The sequence below is a fragment of the Scardinius erythrophthalmus genome (genome assembly GCF_964197995.2).
Source record: "Scardinius erythrophthalmus genome assembly, chromosome: 1".
NCBI classification, from domain to species: Eukaryota; Metazoa; Chordata; class Actinopteri; order Cypriniformes; family Leuciscidae; genus Scardinius; species Scardinius erythrophthalmus.
The window spans coordinates 61,845,527-61,866,060 of NC_138221.1; the positions used below are offsets into that span (position 1 = coordinate 61,845,527).

The 20,534-nt window shown below is 43.8% G+C and overlaps 1 protein-coding gene across 2 annotated transcripts in view; it reads left to right on the plus strand.

Annotated features, from left to right (window-relative positions):
- Window positions 1-20,534, plus strand: part of LOC308702783 (tripartite motif-containing protein 16-like) — a 50,636-nt gene that overhangs the window by 20,345 nt on the left and 9,757 nt on the right. For both annotated transcript variants that reach the window (XR_014031650.1, XM_081385864.1), the window contains exons 2-3: window positions 448-543; window positions 639-872. Coding sequence is in view for 1 of the 2 variants with exons in the window: in XM_081385864.1 (XP_081241990.1) it covers window positions 448-543; window positions 639-872 (330 nt within the window). In the remaining variant the exon portion in view is untranslated. The remainder of the gene's footprint in view (window positions 1-447; window positions 544-638; window positions 873-20,534) is intronic.

The window sequence follows — 20,534 nt, forward strand, 5'->3', positions numbered from 1 at the left end:
GGTCTGGACTCGCTCCGTTGAGGAGCTATTATGCCCGAACAAAAATTGTTCGGACCAATCAAATTGTCAGGGCGGGCTTTATACGATGATGGACAGATGAGCAACATAATCATCTACGTCACCAACGAGCGCTTGGGTTGAATTCGTTAACAACAAAGACGACAGCCGCTTGAGAATTGAGATTTCACGAGTTCACACTTACAAATAAGTCAGATAGAATGAATGCATATTTGACGTGCTGTCCGAGGAGAGGCTCCGGGCTCGGTAGTGAACTACTAGAATCTGAGTATGACGACGTCAGGCTAATGAATCTGTGGTTTGAACCAGACAGTAAAAACTTACCATGCAAGATCTTTAACCACTTCACCAACTCTGGATTCATGTAACTTTAATGTTTGTATGACAGTAGTTTTATGTGTCATTCCCTGTCATCGGTTTGTCCTCCAGAAACAGCTGAAGGAGACGCAGATGAAGATCCGTCAGAGAATCCAGCAGAGACAGAAAGATCTTCAGCATCTGAGAGAGGCTGTGAAGTCTCATAAGGTGAGTCTGGAGAAGAAGAGAAGTTTGAGACGTCTCAGTTTGGACTCTGTCAGTCGTGCTGAAGCCACTGTGTGATTGTGATGTGTGTGTAACAGCGCTCTGCACAGACAGCAGTGGAGGACAGTGAGAGGATCTTCACTGAGATCATCCGCTCCATTGAGAGAAGCCGCTCTGAGGTCACACAGCGGATCAGAGATCAGGAAAAGACTGCAGTGAGTCGAGCTGAAGGACGACTGGAGCGACTGGAGCAGGAGATCAATGATCTGAGGAGGAGAGACGCTGAGCTGGAGCAGCTTTCACACACACAAGATCACATCCAGTTCCTGCAGGTAACAGAGATCTAGAAGAACAGGATCATAGTGTATGGAAGTAAAATAGTGACAAATGTTTTTGAAACAAAAAAGCTTGTTGAATTGCACTATTTGGAAAAAAATATGCATTGCATTAACCCTGCTTGCATTTTTATGGGCTGAAATTCAACATGGTTGTATGTTTAGGCTGTGAAAATTTCAATTCAAAACATTTCACACACGTTTTAATTAATAAAAATTCAATAATCCATATTCTCCTTTCAGATTTCACTTCCACAATATTAATTATTTTTAAAAATACAACCTATAATATTCGACAGGCAATTTTCGGTCCATTTTATTACGCTTTACAAATTCGCTCCCACAAATTCAGTGTTTCAAATTCGACAGAAAATTCAACATTTGACATCCGGGAACAGCAGGAATAGCAGTAGTAGATTGCCGATTGATAATCTCCATAGCTGTTAGTCGGCCTCACCAGCAGGGGGTGCAAGCGGCTGTTGACGAAGAAAACTACAGCAAGGGTGAGACCAGAGAATGTCTAATATGGCGAGAAGTTTCACTCTCAGTACACTTCCGGCTTCTGAACTGGTTGCAGTTCCTCTCTGATTCCATATGAGGGCGCTCACAGGACGAGTGCAGAATGAATGGAGGTCTATGGCGCTATACCAATAAAAATCCACTTTTCTCAGGATATAATTTTTTGTCTAGTAATTTGAATGTTGTATTCGAAAGGAGATGCAAATAAATTACACATTGCTGGGTGTTAGATTTTTTTGAGTCACTTATTTGGTTTAAAAAGTCTTTTAAAGTGTCAATGACGTCATACACATGTACGACCAGAGATACTGCTTAACGGCAATCCTTCACTCACTCTGGTGCTTTCGCGCTCTGCACTTTCTTTTCACTCGAGGCATCGACAACACAGCGGACACAGGTAAACACACGTGCTAGAAGAGTTTTTGTTTTGTTTGTTTCTGGTCCCGCTGCGGATGACACCATGCCATCAAGCGGCATCTCTGGTCGTAATCCAACTGTCCTCACTATGTGTACTGATACATAGCTATGCAGCAAGCTTAACACTCCTCCAAAAAGTACCCAAGACAGAGTTGACTTGAATTTCATTTAATGGAAGCGGTGTAAAACTGCAAAAAACAACAATAGAAATACATTAACTTTACAAAACACTGAGTATAAACATCTTCTAAAACATCCCTTCTAAACATAAATAACATAGCATACATAATAGCATAGACAACATTCATAGTTAAATTTGTACACACATCTAACATATTCAAATACAACACTATGTTATATGACAAAACACCAAAGAACTTTCATGACATTGATTTTTAGAAAACACTTACAGACAATGCCTTTTCAAGGGTAAAACATGAATGGAGATGGAATTCATCCGTGTGCTCTCTCAAATGCCTGATAACAAAATGGCTGAACAGCACATGCTCTACTTAAATAGAGGCACATTGCCTCTAGGGGTCGCTAAATTGCAAACTGCAGCAGGGAACAGCATACTCCTCACCTGGCATTTTTAAGATGCCAAACCCTACAAGCAAATAAACCTTTAGTGTCCATTCTATAGAACTAACCACAGAGTCCTTTACCGTCCTTGCTCAAGAGAATAATAATTTCAGAGATTGGTCGCAAAAACAACTTAGAGCCACCTTCTCTGACAATTTTCACTTCGACCTTCCTTACTTTCCCGTCATCACTTGGAAAAGTTTGAGTGATTAAGCCAATAGGCCAGTCGTGTCTTTTGGCTTGAATATCCTTTAATAGGACAAGATCTCCTTCTTTCACATTTGTTTTCTCATCCGTCCACTTTTGTCTTTTCTGGAGACCACAAATATACTCACTTCTCCACCTTTTCCAGAATCCGTTGGCCAGATGCTGGACTTGTCTCCACTGCCGCTTATAGAGATTACTATCGTCAAACTGTCCTGGTGGTACAGAATGTGCTCCAATCTTTTGCGTAAGGAGCATAGCAGGAGTAAGAATGAGAGGTTGTTCTGAATCGGAGGACACAGCAGTTAATGGTCTTGAATTTACGATGGCAGTAACTTCGGCCATAAAAGTTGTTAAAACTTCATGTGAAAATCTAGCAGATCCAAGTTTGTGAAGCATGGCATCAAGAATACGACGAGACACTCCAATCATTCTCTCCCAACTACCTCCCATGTGTGAGGAATGTGGCGGATTGAACAACCAAGTACAACCTTGCTCTGAGAGGTAGCTTTCTACGGGTTTGTTGGCATGCATAGAATCAACCTGTAGTTCTTTGCTGGCCCCTATGAAGTTTGTCCCACAATCAGACCTCAGTTGTTTCACAGGTCCTCTGATTGCAAAGAATCGTCTAAGGGCATTGATAAAACTAGATGCATCAAGTGATTCAATAATTTCAATGTGAACCGCTCGTATACTCATACACGTGAAGATGACTGCCCAGCGCTTGCTATTACTCTGTCCTCCACGTGTTCTTCTGGCAGTGACAGACCATGGTCCGAACACATCTAGACCTACATAAGTAAACGGAGGATCGGTGCTCAAGCGATCGACTGGTAAGTCTGCCATCTTCTGCTCTTCAGACTTACCCCGTAACTTACGACATGTTACACAACTGTGTATTAGACTGCTGATACGTCTCTTGCCGGCGACGATCCAGAATCCAGCTGCCCTGACAGCTCCTTCAGTGAAATGGCGGCCTTGGTGGCAAACTCTTTCATGGTAATATCTAATGAGTAGAGAAGCAATGTGGTGTTTACCTGGAATTATAATTGGATGAGCCTCATTTGATGGAATTTGTGCTTTCGACAATCTTCCTCCAACTCGAAGTATTCCTTGAGCATCAATAAATGGACAAAGTTTGACAAGGGGACTTCGTTTATTAACAGGTTTTCCCTTTCTGATGCTCTGCATTTCCTCTGGATAGGTCTCAATTTGAACAGCAAGAATGATTTTAGTCTTTGCCTCATCCAATTGGACTGCGCTCAAAGGCTCCTTACACATATGCCAGCCATGGCATGAATCCTGATTTACTTCTTTTGAGAAGGAATGAGCTATATGTGAGAGTCGTGCTACAGCTCTTGAAGCTGACATCCAGCTTGAAAACCTTTCAAAACGTGCACTTCCAAGGCGTGGAGAAAGTTTGGTTATACATGTCATTACCTCAGATCGCAATTCCGCATCAGATTCAGGATGGATGAGGTCAAAGGCTTCCACAACTGGTCGGCAGGTTTGCAACAGGAATTCTGGCCCAGTAAGCCATGCAGAGGCAGTAAGCTGATTTGCTGAAACGGCTCTTGTTCCACAGTCGGCTGGGTTAAGATCAGTTTGAACATAGTGCCACTGATGTTTCTGAGTTGAACGTCTAATTCGTTGCACACGGTTATTAACATATACAAAGAAGCGTTTTGATTAATTGAATATGTAACCAAGAACCACCTTGCTGTCTGTATAGAATTTCATGTTCTTCAGTTCCAGGTCCAGCTCTTCAGAGATTACTTCTGCTATTTCCACTGCGAGAACAGCAGCGCATAATTCAAGTCTGGGAATGGTTAGGTCAGGTTTTGGCGCCAGTTTTGTTTTACCAAAGATGAACCCAACTTCAGTCTGTCCATGAATATCTGTAACCTTCACATAGCCAACAGCGGCAATGGCTTTAGTTGATGCATCACAGAATATACAAACTTCTCTTTCCTGAGCTTGTGAATAAGGAATTGATGTGTATATTCTTGGAATCTTCACCTCTTTCAGATGTTGTAGAGAAGTACACCATTTCTGCCATTCCTCAAACTTGTGATCAGGGAGAGGTGCATCCCAATCGCAGATGTCACTGGTCAGATCTCTTAGAATTTTTCGACCTTGAACACTCACAGGAGCAGCAAACCCAAGCGGGTCGAACAGGCTATTTACAGCAGACAACACACCACGTCGAGTATATGGCTTTTCAGCATCAACCACTTGAAAAGTGAGTGTATCTTCAACAAGATCCCATTTTAGGCCTAGACTTCTCTGCACAGTGTAAAGGTCTTGGCCAACATCAAGATCCTGTAAGCCCTTGGCAAGATCTGCAGCAGGGAAGGCTTTCATTACCTCCAGTTTATTGGATGCAATTTTATGCAACTTAAGATTGGATTGGGCCAACATCTCTTGAGCTGATTTCAGCACACTGACAGCTTCCTCCACTATGGGGAATGATTTGAGGCCATCATCCACATAAAAGTGTCTTTCTACAAACTTTCTCACCTCTTTCCCAAACTCTCTTTCCCCCTCCATGGCTGTCCTTTTCAGACCATAAATGGCCACGGCAGGTGAGGGGCAGTTGCCAAAAACATGAACTCTCATGCGATACTCCGTGATCTCACCGTCAAGTTGGTGGTTATGGAACCACAAGAAACGGAGGTAGTTGCGATGATCCTCTTTCACAAGGAAACTATGAAACATCTGCTTGATGTCTGTCATCACCGCAACTGGCTCAGTTCTGAAGCACATGAGGACTCCAAGCAAGCTATTATTAAGGTCTGGACCTCGAAGGAGAACATCATTCAGCGACACGCCATTGAACCGTGCACTTGAATCGAACACGATTCTAATTTGCCCAGGTTTTTGAGGATGGTAGACTCCAAAACATGGTAAGTACCAACATTCCTTATCTCTGTCAATGGGAGGTGCTACTTCAGCATGATTGTTTTCAAAAATCTTTTCCATGAAATCTATAAAATGATCCTTCATCTCGGTGTTCTTCTTCAGAGTGCGACTGAGTGACAGGAGTCGAGTCAAAGCATGCTGTCTATTGTTGGGTAAGCGTTGTCTTGGTGTGCGAAATGGCAGAGGAGCTACCCAACTGTTTGCACCATCTTTGCAGAATTCCTGATTCATGATCTCTAAGAAGAGTTCATCCTCAAATGAAGCCGCAAGCTTATAGTCATTGTCCGACTGACTGAAAATCAATTTGCCCACATCGGTGCGTGTTGATCTGACAGGAGACTTGTTTTGCTCACCTGACAACCGTACTTTCATGTAGATGCTGTTCTCACATGGTGTCAGGTAACTGGGACGTCCGTTCCAGAGGAGGTTAGTTTTATAAGAACAAACAGTGGGTCTATGAACACCATTAAGACAAACGTTACCAATTATAACCCATCCTAAGTCCAAACATTGAGCAAAGGGTTCATTGTGATGACCATTGCACTGACCTCGTACCTTATGCACACGAATGATATCTCTGCCAAGCAACAACAGAATCTCTGCATCATGGTCAAGGGGCGAAATCTTGTCAGCTACAACTTTAAGATGGGTATAACTGCGTGCAGCCTCTGGAGTTGGGATTTCATCCCTGTTGTTAGGAATTAAGTCACATTCGGTGAGAGTTGGTAGTGATAAGCGGACTTCTCCATCTGCCGACTCCACAATGAAACCACTTGCTCTCCTCCCTGCAGCATCTGCCGTTCCAGAGCAAGTCTTAAGTGTATATGGACAAGCAGCGCCTTGGATTTTAAAAACATCAAAGAAAGCTGATCTAGCCAGCGACACATTACTCTGGTCATCCAATAGCACATACATTCTTACTTTCTTTTCGGGATGACCCTTTGGATAGACATTTACAAGACAGATTTTAGAGCAGGATTTACCATTGAGTCCTCCTCCATTCACTTCAGTACACATGGAGGTAGTGGCAGCTGCTGCACTTTCACTTTGCTCCCCACCATGATCGTCCACTGATGTAAAAGAATCTTCCATAATCCAAGGTGCTGGTCCTGCATGAAGAGCTGAGATGTGTCTATCACTATTACATTCCTCACAATGCACTACAGCTCTACAGTCCTTTGCTTGATGGGCTCTTGAAGAACAACATCTAAAGCATATAAAATGCTGTGACAAAAAACGCTTTCGTTCAACTAGGGGTTTACTTCTGAAAGCTCTACACTTTTTAGAGAATGAGGTCTTTTGTGAAGAGGGCATTGTTTATCTGGATCCTCATTTAACTGCTCTAGAGAGAATTTTTCAGAGTTTTCTACCTCTGTTCTGTTCACTGAGAAGGAGGCCTTCGGTTTCCATGCTTTATTGAGATTTTGCTTCTCAATTCTGAAAGGGACAGTAATGGGAGTGTAGAGGAAAAAACTGGGATCGTTCCGCATCTCTGCCTGTTGAGAGACAAAGTCGACAAAAAACGAAAAAGGAGGATATGAAACACAATGCTCTCTTTTGAAGTGAGACCCCTTACTCATCCATTGATCTTGAATGCTGTGAGGTAATTTCTCTAAAATTGGATTTATTCCTCTCGCTGTGTCAAGAAAGTTGAGCCCAGGGAGATAACCATCTTTCTTTGCTGCTAATATTTCAAAAAGTAAGTCACTGAGCTCTTGCAGCTTCTTGCTGTCTTTGATTGAAAGTTTGGGGAAATCGTGAAGTCTGGAGAACAGGAAAGCTTCAATGGCTTCAGGAGAACCATAACTTCTGTCAAGCCTCTGCCAGACCATATCCAGGCCCGCAGCTGGATTATTTACATGAACAGCTCGGATACGTTTGGCGTGCTGTAGTGACTCCCCACCAATCCACTTGATTATGAGATCTAACTCTTCACTAGGTTTGAGATTCAACCCCTCTACTGCATTGTTGAAGCTGGATTTCCATGACAGATAACTGGCAGGCTGATCATCAAACACTTTAAGTCCCGTAGTAATAAGATCTCTACGTGTTAAATAAGCAGCCAGTTCTGAAACATCTGTAGAATTAACTTTTGCTGTGCTTGGAGGCTGACTGACAATGTCTGCATGGTGCTGTGAGTAATAGTTGGGGCTATACACACCTGCAGGTTGAGGATGATTCTCATCTACAGGAGCAAAGTGATTTCGGACATATTCTCCTGTACGTTCGATGGACTGGTGGATTGATGAAGCATGACCTTCTCCCCTTTCAGATTCACCCCTTTCTGATTTAACAAACGCCTCAAACACTTCAGCTTCTGCTGAGGCAGCCTCAGCCTCGCACTCTTCCTTCAGAGCATTTAACGTAGCTTCAATGCGTGCTTTCTCAACTTGCATCTCAATCTCTTGTTTTGCGAAAGCTGCTCTTTTACGTGCTCCTTCTGCTTTGGCACGGGCTTGTGCAGCCGCTATGCTGCTTGTAGACTTGCTTGATCTTCGTGAAGAGGATGACGAAGATGATGCAGCACATTCTGACCTAACCTCTAGGTCTTCTGGATCGACACTTATGGAATTGGAATTCGACATTTTTCTTGAGAGTGGACGATGTATCTCCAGTTCACATTAAATCCTGAAGTATGATGTCTTTTTACTTTACTGTCCTCACTATGTGTACTGATACATAGCTATGCAGCAAGCTTAACACTCCTCCAAAAAGTACCCAAGACAGAGTTGACTTGAATTTCATTTAATGGAAGCGGTGTAAAACTGCAAAAAACAACAATAGAAATACATTAACTTTACACAACACTGAGTATAAACATCTTCTAAAACATCCCTTCTAAACATAAATAACATAGCATACGTAATAGCATAGACAACATTCATAGTTAAATTTGTACACACATCTAACATATTCAAATACAACACTATGTTATATGACAAAACACCAAAGAACTTTCATGACATTGATTTTTAGAAAACACTTACAGACAATGCCTTTTCAAGGGTAAAACATGAATGGAGATGGAATTCATCCGTGTGCTCTCTCAAATGCCTGATAACAAAATGGCTGAACAGCACATGCTCTACTTAAATAGAGGCACATTGCCTCTAGGGGTCGCTAAATTGCAAACTGCAGCAGGGAACAGCATACAGTCCTTCACTGACCAATCAGCGTTCATTAGCAGAATGCTAGCGTGTTATGGGCAACAACAACTCAACCTGTAAGAAATCAAAAGGACATAAGTACTCGTTCATTCAACTTTCGACCTATAACCCATGTTGTACTTGGAAAATCTACAATCAGATCTGAGATTTCTCAATGGCAATCGGGTGAAAGAGACAAATTTAGCTGTCTAGCCCCATAGACTCCCATTCATTTTGCACTCATGGCGATCGCCCCCAGTGGAACTCTGGTGGTACTACAACCAAAATTCGGTACAATAGGACTTAATAGGGAGTGGGCAGGCTCTCCGTAGACGGGCTCTGGTGAGACTCATTCATTCATAAAAACGGATTTACAAAAATGGAGCAAGCGGTAAGTATTTGTGATGATGATCAGGGCCAGTATATATAAGAAAAGCTGATAAAGACACAAAAGCTGTGTTAACATTTAAGTCTTCACAGTTAGTTTTGCACATGTAAGCAGCTTTCTCTACCGTGAATGAGATTATAATGTTATTCCCCGATGCTGATATACAGATCAAACGTTAAATCTGAGGTAGTAGACATATATTTCTCTCGGTTGTTTAGTTTTCTTAACTTTATATTGCAGTGATGTGCGGGGATTCCCTTAATAGTCATTCTCCAGGATTCCCCAGTGGTCAGGACACTTAACTTGACAAATACAGAAATAAAAAAAGACCAAACTCCCACTTTATTGGGGATGTAGGCTAATAGGCTACTAGGAACAGGCAAATGGACTCAGAATATGAACGTAACGCGCAAAGTTTCACGCTGAGCGATTCCAAGTGAAATACTGGCATAGAGTTAGCTTGACACTGCATATTCGTTATTCGCACATTTAGGGAATATACTGGAATCCTGGAGCATGACTATTGTACACAACAACAATAGTTATATAACACAACATAAAGTTAAGAAAACTAAACAACCGAGAGAAATATATGTCTACTACCTCAGCTCAGATTTAATGTTTTATCTGTGCATCAGCATCGGGGAATAACATTATAATCTCATTCACGGTATAGAAAGCTGCTTAAATGTGCAAAACTAACTGTGAAGACTTAAATGTTAATATAATAATAATAATGACTTTATTCAGGACTCAAAATGGAAGGTCCATAGTACAAGTAAAAAAAAAAAAAAAAAAGACAATAGTTACAACATAACAATAAATATACAGTACATAAAAAAAATAAAATAATACAAGGTCAATAACTTTCACTTGTAATATACAAACAGGAGCGCCAATGTCTCCACATAACAGTCTAGATGTAGGCTATACCTGACAGAGCTAAAATCATTGTGGTCTAAAGCTTGTATAATTCTGTTTTCAGAGGCAGACATTCTACACATGTATTGAAAAATAAGATTTCTTATTAAGGCAGAACAGGTAGGCACACCAACATTAACAAACATTTGACTAGCACTACACCATCTTGGTTGTTTTAGAAGCAATCTCATGCCATCATTATACACTACATTCAGTCTCTGCATGTTCTTTTTGCTGTAAGACCGCCACAAGTGGGCAGTATAAAGTGGTGTACAGAATGCTTTGAATAAAGCTACCTTAACATAAGCAGAACACATGCCAAATTTACGTGCAAGCACATTAGCCTGAGCATATATCTTGCGACACTGTCTATTGATGTCCTTATCATCCGATAAATCATTTACAATATGATGGCCAAGATATTTAATCTCATCACACACTTTAAGGGCAGTACCAGATAAAAAGAAATCAGGGAATACTAATTTCCTGTCTTCTTTACTTCTAACAATCATGATATTGCTCTTACTTGCATTATATTTGATATCAAAATCTGCACCGTACTGAGAGCAAACCTTCAACAGATGTTGTAACCCAGCACTATATGGGCAAATGATTACCAAATCATCTGCATACATAAGGTGATTAGTGAGAGTATTGCCTATCATACATCCTGTATTACATTTATTTAATTGTTGTGACAAGTTATCTATATACACATTAAAAAGAAAAGGTTACAAAATACCACCCTGACGAACTCCGTTACCAACAGTAAATGGTTCTGATACAGAACCCCCCCATTTCAACTGCATAGACTTTAGTGATGGGCATTCCGGCTCTTTTTCGTGAGCCGGCTCGTTTAAATCAGCTCACTGAAAAGAGCCGGCTCTTTTGACTCACAAACGGCTCTTTAAAAAATATATGTTTTAACTCGCTGAAAGTCCACCGCACAACTGTGCAACGTGAATATTCACATTATTAATTGTCCATAACATCTTTGAAAAGTATAATTACAATGAATACTGTATTATGGTCAGACTTGATGAACTACAGATTTGGAAGAATAAATCTCTTCTGCTTATAAGATCCATCTCAAGCCTCCTGGTTTTTGCTTAGATGAAGGAATAAAAGTTCCCAACACCTGTTAAGTAGAATTCTCTCCAACACTTTGGATACAATGCTACTAGGCTATAGGTCTATAAATGTCCATGCTGTTTATTTTGCCAGTTTTGTCTTTAATGACGGGCACTAATAAAACAGGTAAATATAGATTCAGGCAGAGTCCCATGAACTAAGAAACCTGTCATACAAATAGCAAACAGAGGAACAAGTTTCTTGCTTGCATATTTTAGATGTTCAGATAATTGTGTACTTACATTATCCCGAATGTTTCCAACAACTTTCAAACCAGGAGAAATTTGTAATTTAATTCGAAGACACGTCACGTTTCTTTATTTCCGTTTTGTCGCCGTCAATGTCGTCATATCCGCGATGTCCCTGTTTTCCGCCAGGGGGGCAGGGTTTTGTATTATTTGTATTGACTCCCATTCATTTTGGCGTCACTTTGACAGCGAATAACTTCACATCTGAGGCGTTTAAAGACTCCATTTGTCCATTATATATTTCTAAAGAAACACGACAATGTATAAAAGGCTCCATTACCTTGTATCTTACGTTATGGCCCCGTAGAAGCAGTTTTTGTAAAAGTAGGCTAACGATTGCGTCATAACCACGTGACTCTCTGTCGCACAGTAGAGAGATTACCGTATGGACAGGAGGAGAAGCTCGCGGGCAATCAGGGGGACGTGGAGGCAAAATGACAAAATAATTAATCAGAATACTTAGCATAAGTTTCTCCTGCTCCTAGCTCATGGACACCTCCTACTCACACTCTTCGTCTCTGCAAGTTTCAGAAGGGAATGATTCAGATTTCTCATGCCACAGCTACTAGAAGACAGACGGGGTACCCCGCTCACATCACATCTACGTCGTCAAGCTCAGTTTGAGTCTGCGCAGTACGCTCGACCATCAGGAAGTGAGAGCTTCTAATTGACTTCACTTTTCTCCGTTGAATCCAATGGGGTCGCTGTGTCCAGTTTATATACTGTCTATGGTTTCCGCTCGTACTGCCATAGCAACCAGAGCCCTCTGATAGTAACCAAGGCGACAGACGTGGACAACTGTGTAGTTCGTAATGTCTATCTGCACGCTGTTGTCGTTTCGTTCAAACATTATGGACCATGGCAAGCAGACTTTGGATAAAAAAGGAGAACTAAAACGAGAATCAATATCAGCGCGGTGTTTTCGAGATGCTGAGAGCTCCACGTCCGAGACTTCGACCGCTCCTACATGTACTTTAGCGTTCCTGCAAATTCTGCCAAAAACGCCTAAAAAAGGCCTACCCAAATTAAATTGCATGCTGTTCTTGAACCATTTGGAGTATATGCATGGTATTGGTCTCTTTTGAAAGGGGACACTTTGAGGTTTGTTCCCAAACAGGCAGAATCACTGTAAGTCTCACTGGTATTGAGTAATAGAACTTTGAACACACTAAAAAAGAGGGAAAAAAATTCCGCCTAACTTTTTTTTTGTAAAAAGATGCCTGCAGATAACTATAGCTGGGAGGTATTAGCTGGAAAACACAGTGGGATCACAGCATGAAGCCTTACCAAACCCAATTTAAATGTTGATAACAATACCTAAGCTAATGAGTGTTTCACACAGGTTTATCTAAGTTTATGTCTAGGCGCTCCCCAAAAAAGGCCACTTCGAGACTCCAAATGACACTTTGTAACCACAGACACATAACATGCTGCTATTCTTGAATGCTTTACTGTACAGGCATAATTTTGGGCTCTAATGAAAGGTTACACTTAGAGCTATTCTATTCCTTATTCAGATTCACTGTAAATAATTGTTGACAAATAGTAACTGAAGCATAAACACATTATATTGTTTTTTTGCAATTCTTGAAACTGAAATTTGTGCAAATAACAATACAAAACAAGTGTTATGGTATTAAAATAGTGTTTAATATTAGTATTGTATACACTACATATATATCAAACTATTTACAAATTTATGATTAGGTTTTTCTTTGGTTATTGAACCTCTCTAGGAAGGTGAAGGATAGGGTTCCTCTCTTGATGTCCATCATATGGCTTTCTGCTGACTCCCATTCTTCATCCAGTTCAATGTCAGATGATTTTCTGTGATATAAAAAAGCAAAAAAACTAATAATTTACATCTTTTATGTATTGTGTACTATTTTACACACACACACACACACACACACACACACACACACACACACACACACACACACACAAACCCGTGGATAAAGACACACAGGGACATAAACAACGATACACGCACACCTCATAACAATAACAAGAGCGCTAAAAGCACCAAACACGGACAAACAAACACGGACAAACACAAACCCGTGGATAAAGACACACAGGGACATAAACAAACTGATAAATGTACAACACAACAGTACATGAGCGCTCAATGCACACATACGCTTGAGGACGAGCTTAGCCATCACCAGTTAGCATTGGCCATCTCAAAACAGTGAAACATAAACACAAGATACTCAGAAAAACACGTCAAATATGTTATATAGTATAATAAAACACTTACTTGTCGAAAGAGACGATTTCCCATCAAAAAAGCCTTTCTCCAAAGTCATATGTCATTTGCTACAGCGTACGCAGTTTTGCGCACGGGCGCACAGAACCACAATAAACATTTGCGCACCGTCATTGCTGACCGTGTTTGGATTACTCCCAATAAAACTGCATATCAATGTCTTCAGGAGATCATTGGCTATCAGAGAAGTCAGTCATTTTCTAACATTGCTCCAATTGGAGTAGCCAAATGTCCGTCAAAGCGAAGGATGGACCGTGTCCCTAATGCGCGGTGACTGGCTCAAGCTGGAGGAAATACCCCCCTTAAACTCCGTGATTCGCTGAAATCCGCTGTCACTCAAAAGTTCAGGGGTCAGCGGCCATTTTGAAGTCAAAATAGCTGTATTATTGACATGTAATTTGAAGATTTACCATAGTATGTTCCATAGTTGTGAGAGTTCTGTCGGCTAACTTGGAATGCTACTATTCACAGTAAGTGGATGTTTATTGATATATAAATGTGTTATGGACTAAATACTTCGCTGAATTGATTGTATGGAGCCTTTACAGTGTAACTAAACCATTGTTGTTGCAATGTAATGGATCAGTGGACGAACAGAAGGCTTTTTAGGCAAGTGTCTTCCACTTCCTGTTTGTTTATTTGGCTGTTGGTGGTCTGACAAAGACACAGATTGTACCCGCTGTGTTTATTGTATCATAAAATGGCGTATATCGTTAGAATCACAAGAATTTCAGCTTTCCATAGATATGCGACTTGTAAAAATTGCTTTTTTTTTTTTTTTTGGTCTTTCATAAAGTTAACCCTTCAAAACACCCAATGTCCCGCGGGCGACCCGTCGGAACGCTATACAGGTGAGCACATTTACATAAAACTAATCAATGTTATATAGTTCAACAATGATAAAATGTTAGAATATATGATCTGTATGTGATAGTGTGATAGTGTAATGTTAGACCAAGTGAAACAGCGCTGCGTTACCTCACAAGTTTAATTTGTCTAATAAACTGACCTGTGAGTAGTAATTCAGCACTTGCGTGTAGTTCGGTAGAATGAAATGTCCATATTCCTTTTATATCCGCGGGACTCGCGTCGCGTGTGGAGCTGATAGCTGTCTCTTAGCAATCCCGAACTGCTTCATATCACAGTCATGATAAAAGCATCGATGTATTCAGTCATCCATAAACATTATTAGATCGGTCGGCTTGACGTTGACGACAAGATCCATAATTCTTAGCAAATGTTGCATCATCAAACTACACCTTTGTTATTGTAAGAGGTTAGCGACCCCTAGCGGCGAAAAAAATAACATACTGTACGTTTAAGTGTTTCCACAATTGAGTCATATAAAACACATAAATCTTTACTATGTTGTGGATTCTTACAATTAATATCACCACATCTTATGGCGTCTTTGGGCAGTGCAATGTTTCCCAGCAACCCATAAGTCCTAACATGATACTTCTGGAAATCTTTCATGGTTAATTTAGTCCAGTCTAGTCTTCCTGTGTTAATGCTATTAGCCACCGTAGTTAACATTGGTAAGTTTTTAACATTTAAAGACAGAGAAAACGGTATATGATCGGCAATGGCAAAATCATAATGAATCGTCATAGCATCCAAAGAAGCGTGTGCATCATCAGTTGTACATACACAATGATCTAACCACGAGGTGGTATGCCATGCCTCACTGATGTAAGTATAACTATTATTAGGCAAAAGGACCTTGCTTGACAGTATTAAACCAATGTCAGTGCAAAAATGCGTCAAGTGATTAGCAAACAGAGAGTTTGCATCAGAAATATCAGCATTCATGTCTCCTACAACAAAAATACAGGTTGAGGCATTATCCTGAATAAAAGAGCCAACAAATGCTAATCTATTTAAGTATTCAGCTTCATTTTGATAACACTCATACAGAGTGTATATATTCAAGATAATAAACTTTGTATCATGACAATTAAACTCGATACCAACAGCCCAATCCACACCCAATCTTACCACTGATATTTGTGAATCATATTGTTATTCCAGAGGATAGCCACGCCCCCAGATATCCTACCTGTTAACACAGCTTTTGTGTCTTTATCAGCTTTTCCTATATATACTGGCCCTGATCATCATCACAAATACTTACCGCTTGCTCCATTTTTGTAAATCCGTTTTTATGAATGAATGAGTCTCTCACCCATTGCTGTAGTTCTCTTACGAGAGTTCTCTCGTACTGCGTCTTAGCTAAGACGCTGCGGGAAAAGTCTCTTTTCACGAATATTGAAGCAAAAAATTATCCTTAATTTTAATATTTGTAAAACGCATTTGCAGCAGTATGCAGCCATAGGCAAGACGGCTCGTTTGCTCATTGGCTGTTCTACTAGCAAATGCATAAGCCTATCGAGCGCAGGCTGATGCAACATCAGACCAATGAGGCCACTTCCCGCCGACGCGGGCGTGGCCTAGCCCTATAAAGGTAGCTCGAAAAGGCTGACTCACTTGATTTTTCATCTCTTCAGCGAACCTCTCACATCGCTGGATCTCGGATAGAAGCAAGCGTCGTCTGAGTGCAAGCACATCAGCGGGACGAGCCATCTGAAGTCGCTGGCCTTCGCCGCCTTCCACTGCCGTACCTGCTGCGCTTTCCGGCGCTCATATCCTTTTCTGTTCCTCTGTGTGTGTGTGTGTGTTCGCCCCGCGACACACACTCGTAAAAGAGCTCGCGTCTTTTTCAAGACGCCCTCCCTTTCCTAGAGGATCTCGCAGCTCTCGCGCTCGCTGGCGGCGACTGCCCCCACTCCGAGCCAATTGTCTATGGTGACTCTGAGGACTCACCTGGCATCCTTCTCCGAGGCTGCTCCTCCTGAATGCGGACGGTTCTGGGTTAGTTTTTCTTTACGTCACAAGAAAAACTACCCTGCCTCTGCGCGTCATTCACCGGCGAAAGGAGAAAAGTGTGTTCGTTGTGTACTGGCCTCTTTTCTCTTACATTTCCCAGTTCCCTGTCGGCGACTGGAAATGTCATTTGCAGCAAGCGTACGCCTGCTAGCAAACGCTGAAGAATGTTGACGCTCAACGCATCCAAAAAACCTGTATTCCCCTGTGGCTCAGTGGTGGAGTGTTAGGTTTTTCGCACGGACGACTGTGGTTCGATTCCCGGTCTGGCCGCATATAATTATGCCGCTAATGCTTCGCTCTGTCACTCCCCTGAGGGCGACTGCAGAGGTGCATTTTTGCAGCCAGCAAGCGCGTGGTACCCGCTTGCCTGCAACCGAACACCGTTTCTACGGTTCCCGTGCGTCACTGGCGAAAAGAGAATGGAGTGCTTTTGCCCCGCTGAGACCGGGCGTTATCCTCTCTTCTCACATTCTGGCACTTTTCAGGCGTCTGAAAATGTCAGTATTGCATGTTGTGCTACACGCATACCTGCAAATGAACGCTAGTGTGTTTAATACTCGCGATAACTGTAAGTCTATGTATCTTCCCCTGTGGTCCAGTGGTAGATTCATAGCCTATCGCGCAGTCGACCCGGGTTCGGTTCCCGGGTCCGCCGGCTGAAAAATTTATGCCGTCGCATACAATTTGCTCTGTCAGTCCCCTGGAAGGCGACTGCAGATGTGAATTTTTGCAGCCGACGAGCACGTGGTATAACCCGTGCCCGTTCGCCTGCACACAAAAACCGTTCTACTGCTAAGAGGCCTTTCCGCACTCGCTCTGCTCAGGCAGACAGCGCGCTCAATGCAGTAAGTGTGTTTAATACTCGCGATAACTGAAAGTCTATGTATCTTCCCCTGTGGTCCAGTGGTAGATTCATAGCCTATCGCGCAGTCGACCCGGGTTCGGTTCCCGGGTCCGCTGGCTGAAAAATTTATGCCGTTGCATACAATTTGCTCTGTCAGTCCCCTGGAAGGCGACTGCAGATGTGAATTTTTGCAGCCGACGAGCACGTGGTATAACCCGTGCTCGTTCGCCTGCACACAAAAACCGTTCTACTGCTAAGAGGCCTTTCCGCACTCGCTCTGCTCAGGCAGACAGCGCGCTCAATGCAGTAAATGTGCCCGCTCTTCCGAGCCCACATTCACTCACAGACATTGCATGTCCTACGGGACTCGCCCAGCCCTCCCTCACTCGGTTAAACACCGCGGCGAGGTCGAGTGCGTCTGAGAATGTTGATATTGCATGTCATGCTACCCGCATGCTTGCAAACAAACACTCGCGTTAACAGAAAGTCAATGTGTCTTCCACTGTGGTCCAGTGGTAGATTCTAAGGCTTTCGTGCGGGCGACTTGTGTTCGATCCCCGCTCAGATGGCAAAAAGTTTTTATGCCGCCAAATACAAATCGCTCTGCCAGTTCCCTGAGAGGCGACTGCAGACATGTATTTTGCAGCAGGCAACCACGTGGTACAACCCGTGCCTGTTTGCCTGCACACAAAAGCCGTTTCACGGCTACACCCGGCCACGGCCGATGGTGCTATAAATGTAGTGCTGATGCCCACTATTCAGTGCCCATCCGTACACACAAGCACAGCCCTTCACACAGGGCTCGCGCCCATAAAATCGACTCAAGTCGATCGCGCGCACTGCATAGTAGACGTGCCCACTCCTCAGTGCACACGAACACTATGTCACGCACGTCTGACGGTTTCTGTAAAAACGAAACCCGTGCACGTTCGTTCTGCTCAGACAGAAAACGCGCCAAAAGTAGTAAAGGTGCGCGCTTCCAGCCCACATTTACTCACAGACGATACGAGTCCCACGGGACTCGCTCAGCCCTCCCTCACTCGGCTAAGCGCCATAGCGGGGTCGAGGACGAGCGCTCTGCTCGCTGTCATCAGCACGCCCCACGCCTCGAATGCCACAGACATAACGCCTGTGTTACAGCACATCGAAGCGCCTCCGTTGCTCAGCCAACAGAGTGCGCTTCGCATCCAACCCTTAGCCATCCATGCAGATGCATGGGCAGCGCTTCCAGGGGTTTCGGAATGGGTGCTAAGCATTATAAAGAGAGGCTACTCGCTACAGTTTTATCGACGCCCTCCCCGCTTTACGGCGCGTGTCGAAACTACGGTGAATTCGGAAGTAGCACACCTACTCCGAGCCGAAATTTCAAAACTGATGAGCAAAGGGGCTTAGAGCCTGTATCTCATGCTCAAAGCGAACGGGGGCTGTACAGCAAATACAGATAGCGTCGTGTCACAGGCAATACTTGAGATTCGCCTTCGACGGTCAGACATACCAGTACACAGTCCTGCCATTCGGTCTGTCCCTGGCACCTCGCACATTTACGAAGTGCATGGACGCAGCGCTCGCCCCTCTCAGACTCAGAGGCATGCGAGTGCTGAACTATTTGGACGACTGGCTGATTGTGGCTCATTCACGATCAGAGCTCGTGGAGCACAGGACCATGTTACTCGATCACCTCGAGAATCTCGGTCTCAGAGTCAATTGGACGAAGAGTTCACTGAACCCCAGTCAAACGATTTCGTTTTTGGGCATAGTTCTGGACTCACAGTCTATGACGGTGCGGCTGTCGTCACAGCGCGCGCTCGGCATTCAGCGCGCAGCGAGATCTCTCCGCTGCGACGCGTCCTTCCCGCTCAAGACGTTTCAGAAGATGCTAGGTCTCATGGCCTCAGCATCGCCAGTTCTTCAGCTGGGCCTGCTCCGCATGCGCCCCCTACAGTTCTGGCTGAAAGCGCGGGTACCACGCAGAGCGTGGACTTCTGGTCGACTGCGCCTCAAGGTCAACCAGAGCTGTGTTACAGCTCTAGAACCTTGGACAGTGAACGGCTGGTACCAAACAGGTGCAAGCCTGGGGACTTCCTTGAGAGTGAGAGTGGTGTCTACGGACGCCTCCACCTCGGGATGGGGAGCGCTGCTCGAGGGCAGACCGTTATATGGCCTGTGGTCAGAACGGGAGAAGCTCCGACACATCAACTGTCTGGAAATGCTGGCAGTAGAAAACGCGCTGATACGTTTTCGTCCCCATATCAAGGGCCATCACGTCTTAGTCCGTTCGGACAACATGTCTGTGGTGTCCTACGTAAATCGCCAGGGCGGTCTCAGATCCCGAGATCTGTACAGGTTGGCGGAACGCCTCCTGGTATGGGCTCAGCACAACTTGCGCTCGCTGAAGCAGCTCATGTGCCTGGGATACAGAATGTGGGTCCAGACAAGCTGTCCAGGAACAACATTCCCGCGGGCGAATGGTCTCTACACCCACAAACAGTCCAGCTGCTGTGGGAGAGATTTGGCAGAGCGGAAGTGGACCTCTTCGCGTCCAGCGAAAACGCTCACATCCCCGCGTTCTTTTCCAAGAGCGAAAGCGCGCTGTCCCAGAGGTGGCCGCGCTGCCCGCTCTATGCTTTTCCCCCCGTCTCCCTCCTTCCAGAGGTGATAGAACGAGTGAGGGAAACGAAATGCTCAGTGCTGCTTGTAGCACCACTCTGGAGGAACCAACCTTGGTTTCCAGAGCTGATGCAGTTAGCAGACACTGCCCCATGGCCGGTGCCATTGAGAAGGGTCCTTCTCTCGCAGGCCAGGGGCTCGATTTGGCACCCTCAACCAAAGTTGTGGGCCCTTAACGTGTGGGCTCTCAACGGTTACCCGCTGATTTCTCAGTAGGAGTGCTAAATACTATCACTCAGGCTAGAGCACTGTCGACTCGACGGCTCTATGCCTCAAAGTGGTCGGTATTCTCCAGTTGGTGTGTGGCTCGGGGATGCTCACCCCTCGACTGTGAGGTAACGGAGGTTCTCTCCTTCCTTCAAGAGCTGTTGGATAAGGGCAGAGCCCCATCCACGCTCAAAGTATATGTGGCGGCTATCGCAGCGTTCGCTGAGACAACGCTCGGTCAGTCGATAGGAAGGAACGATTTGGTCATCCGCTTCCTCAGGGGAGCTAGGAGACTGAACCCTCCC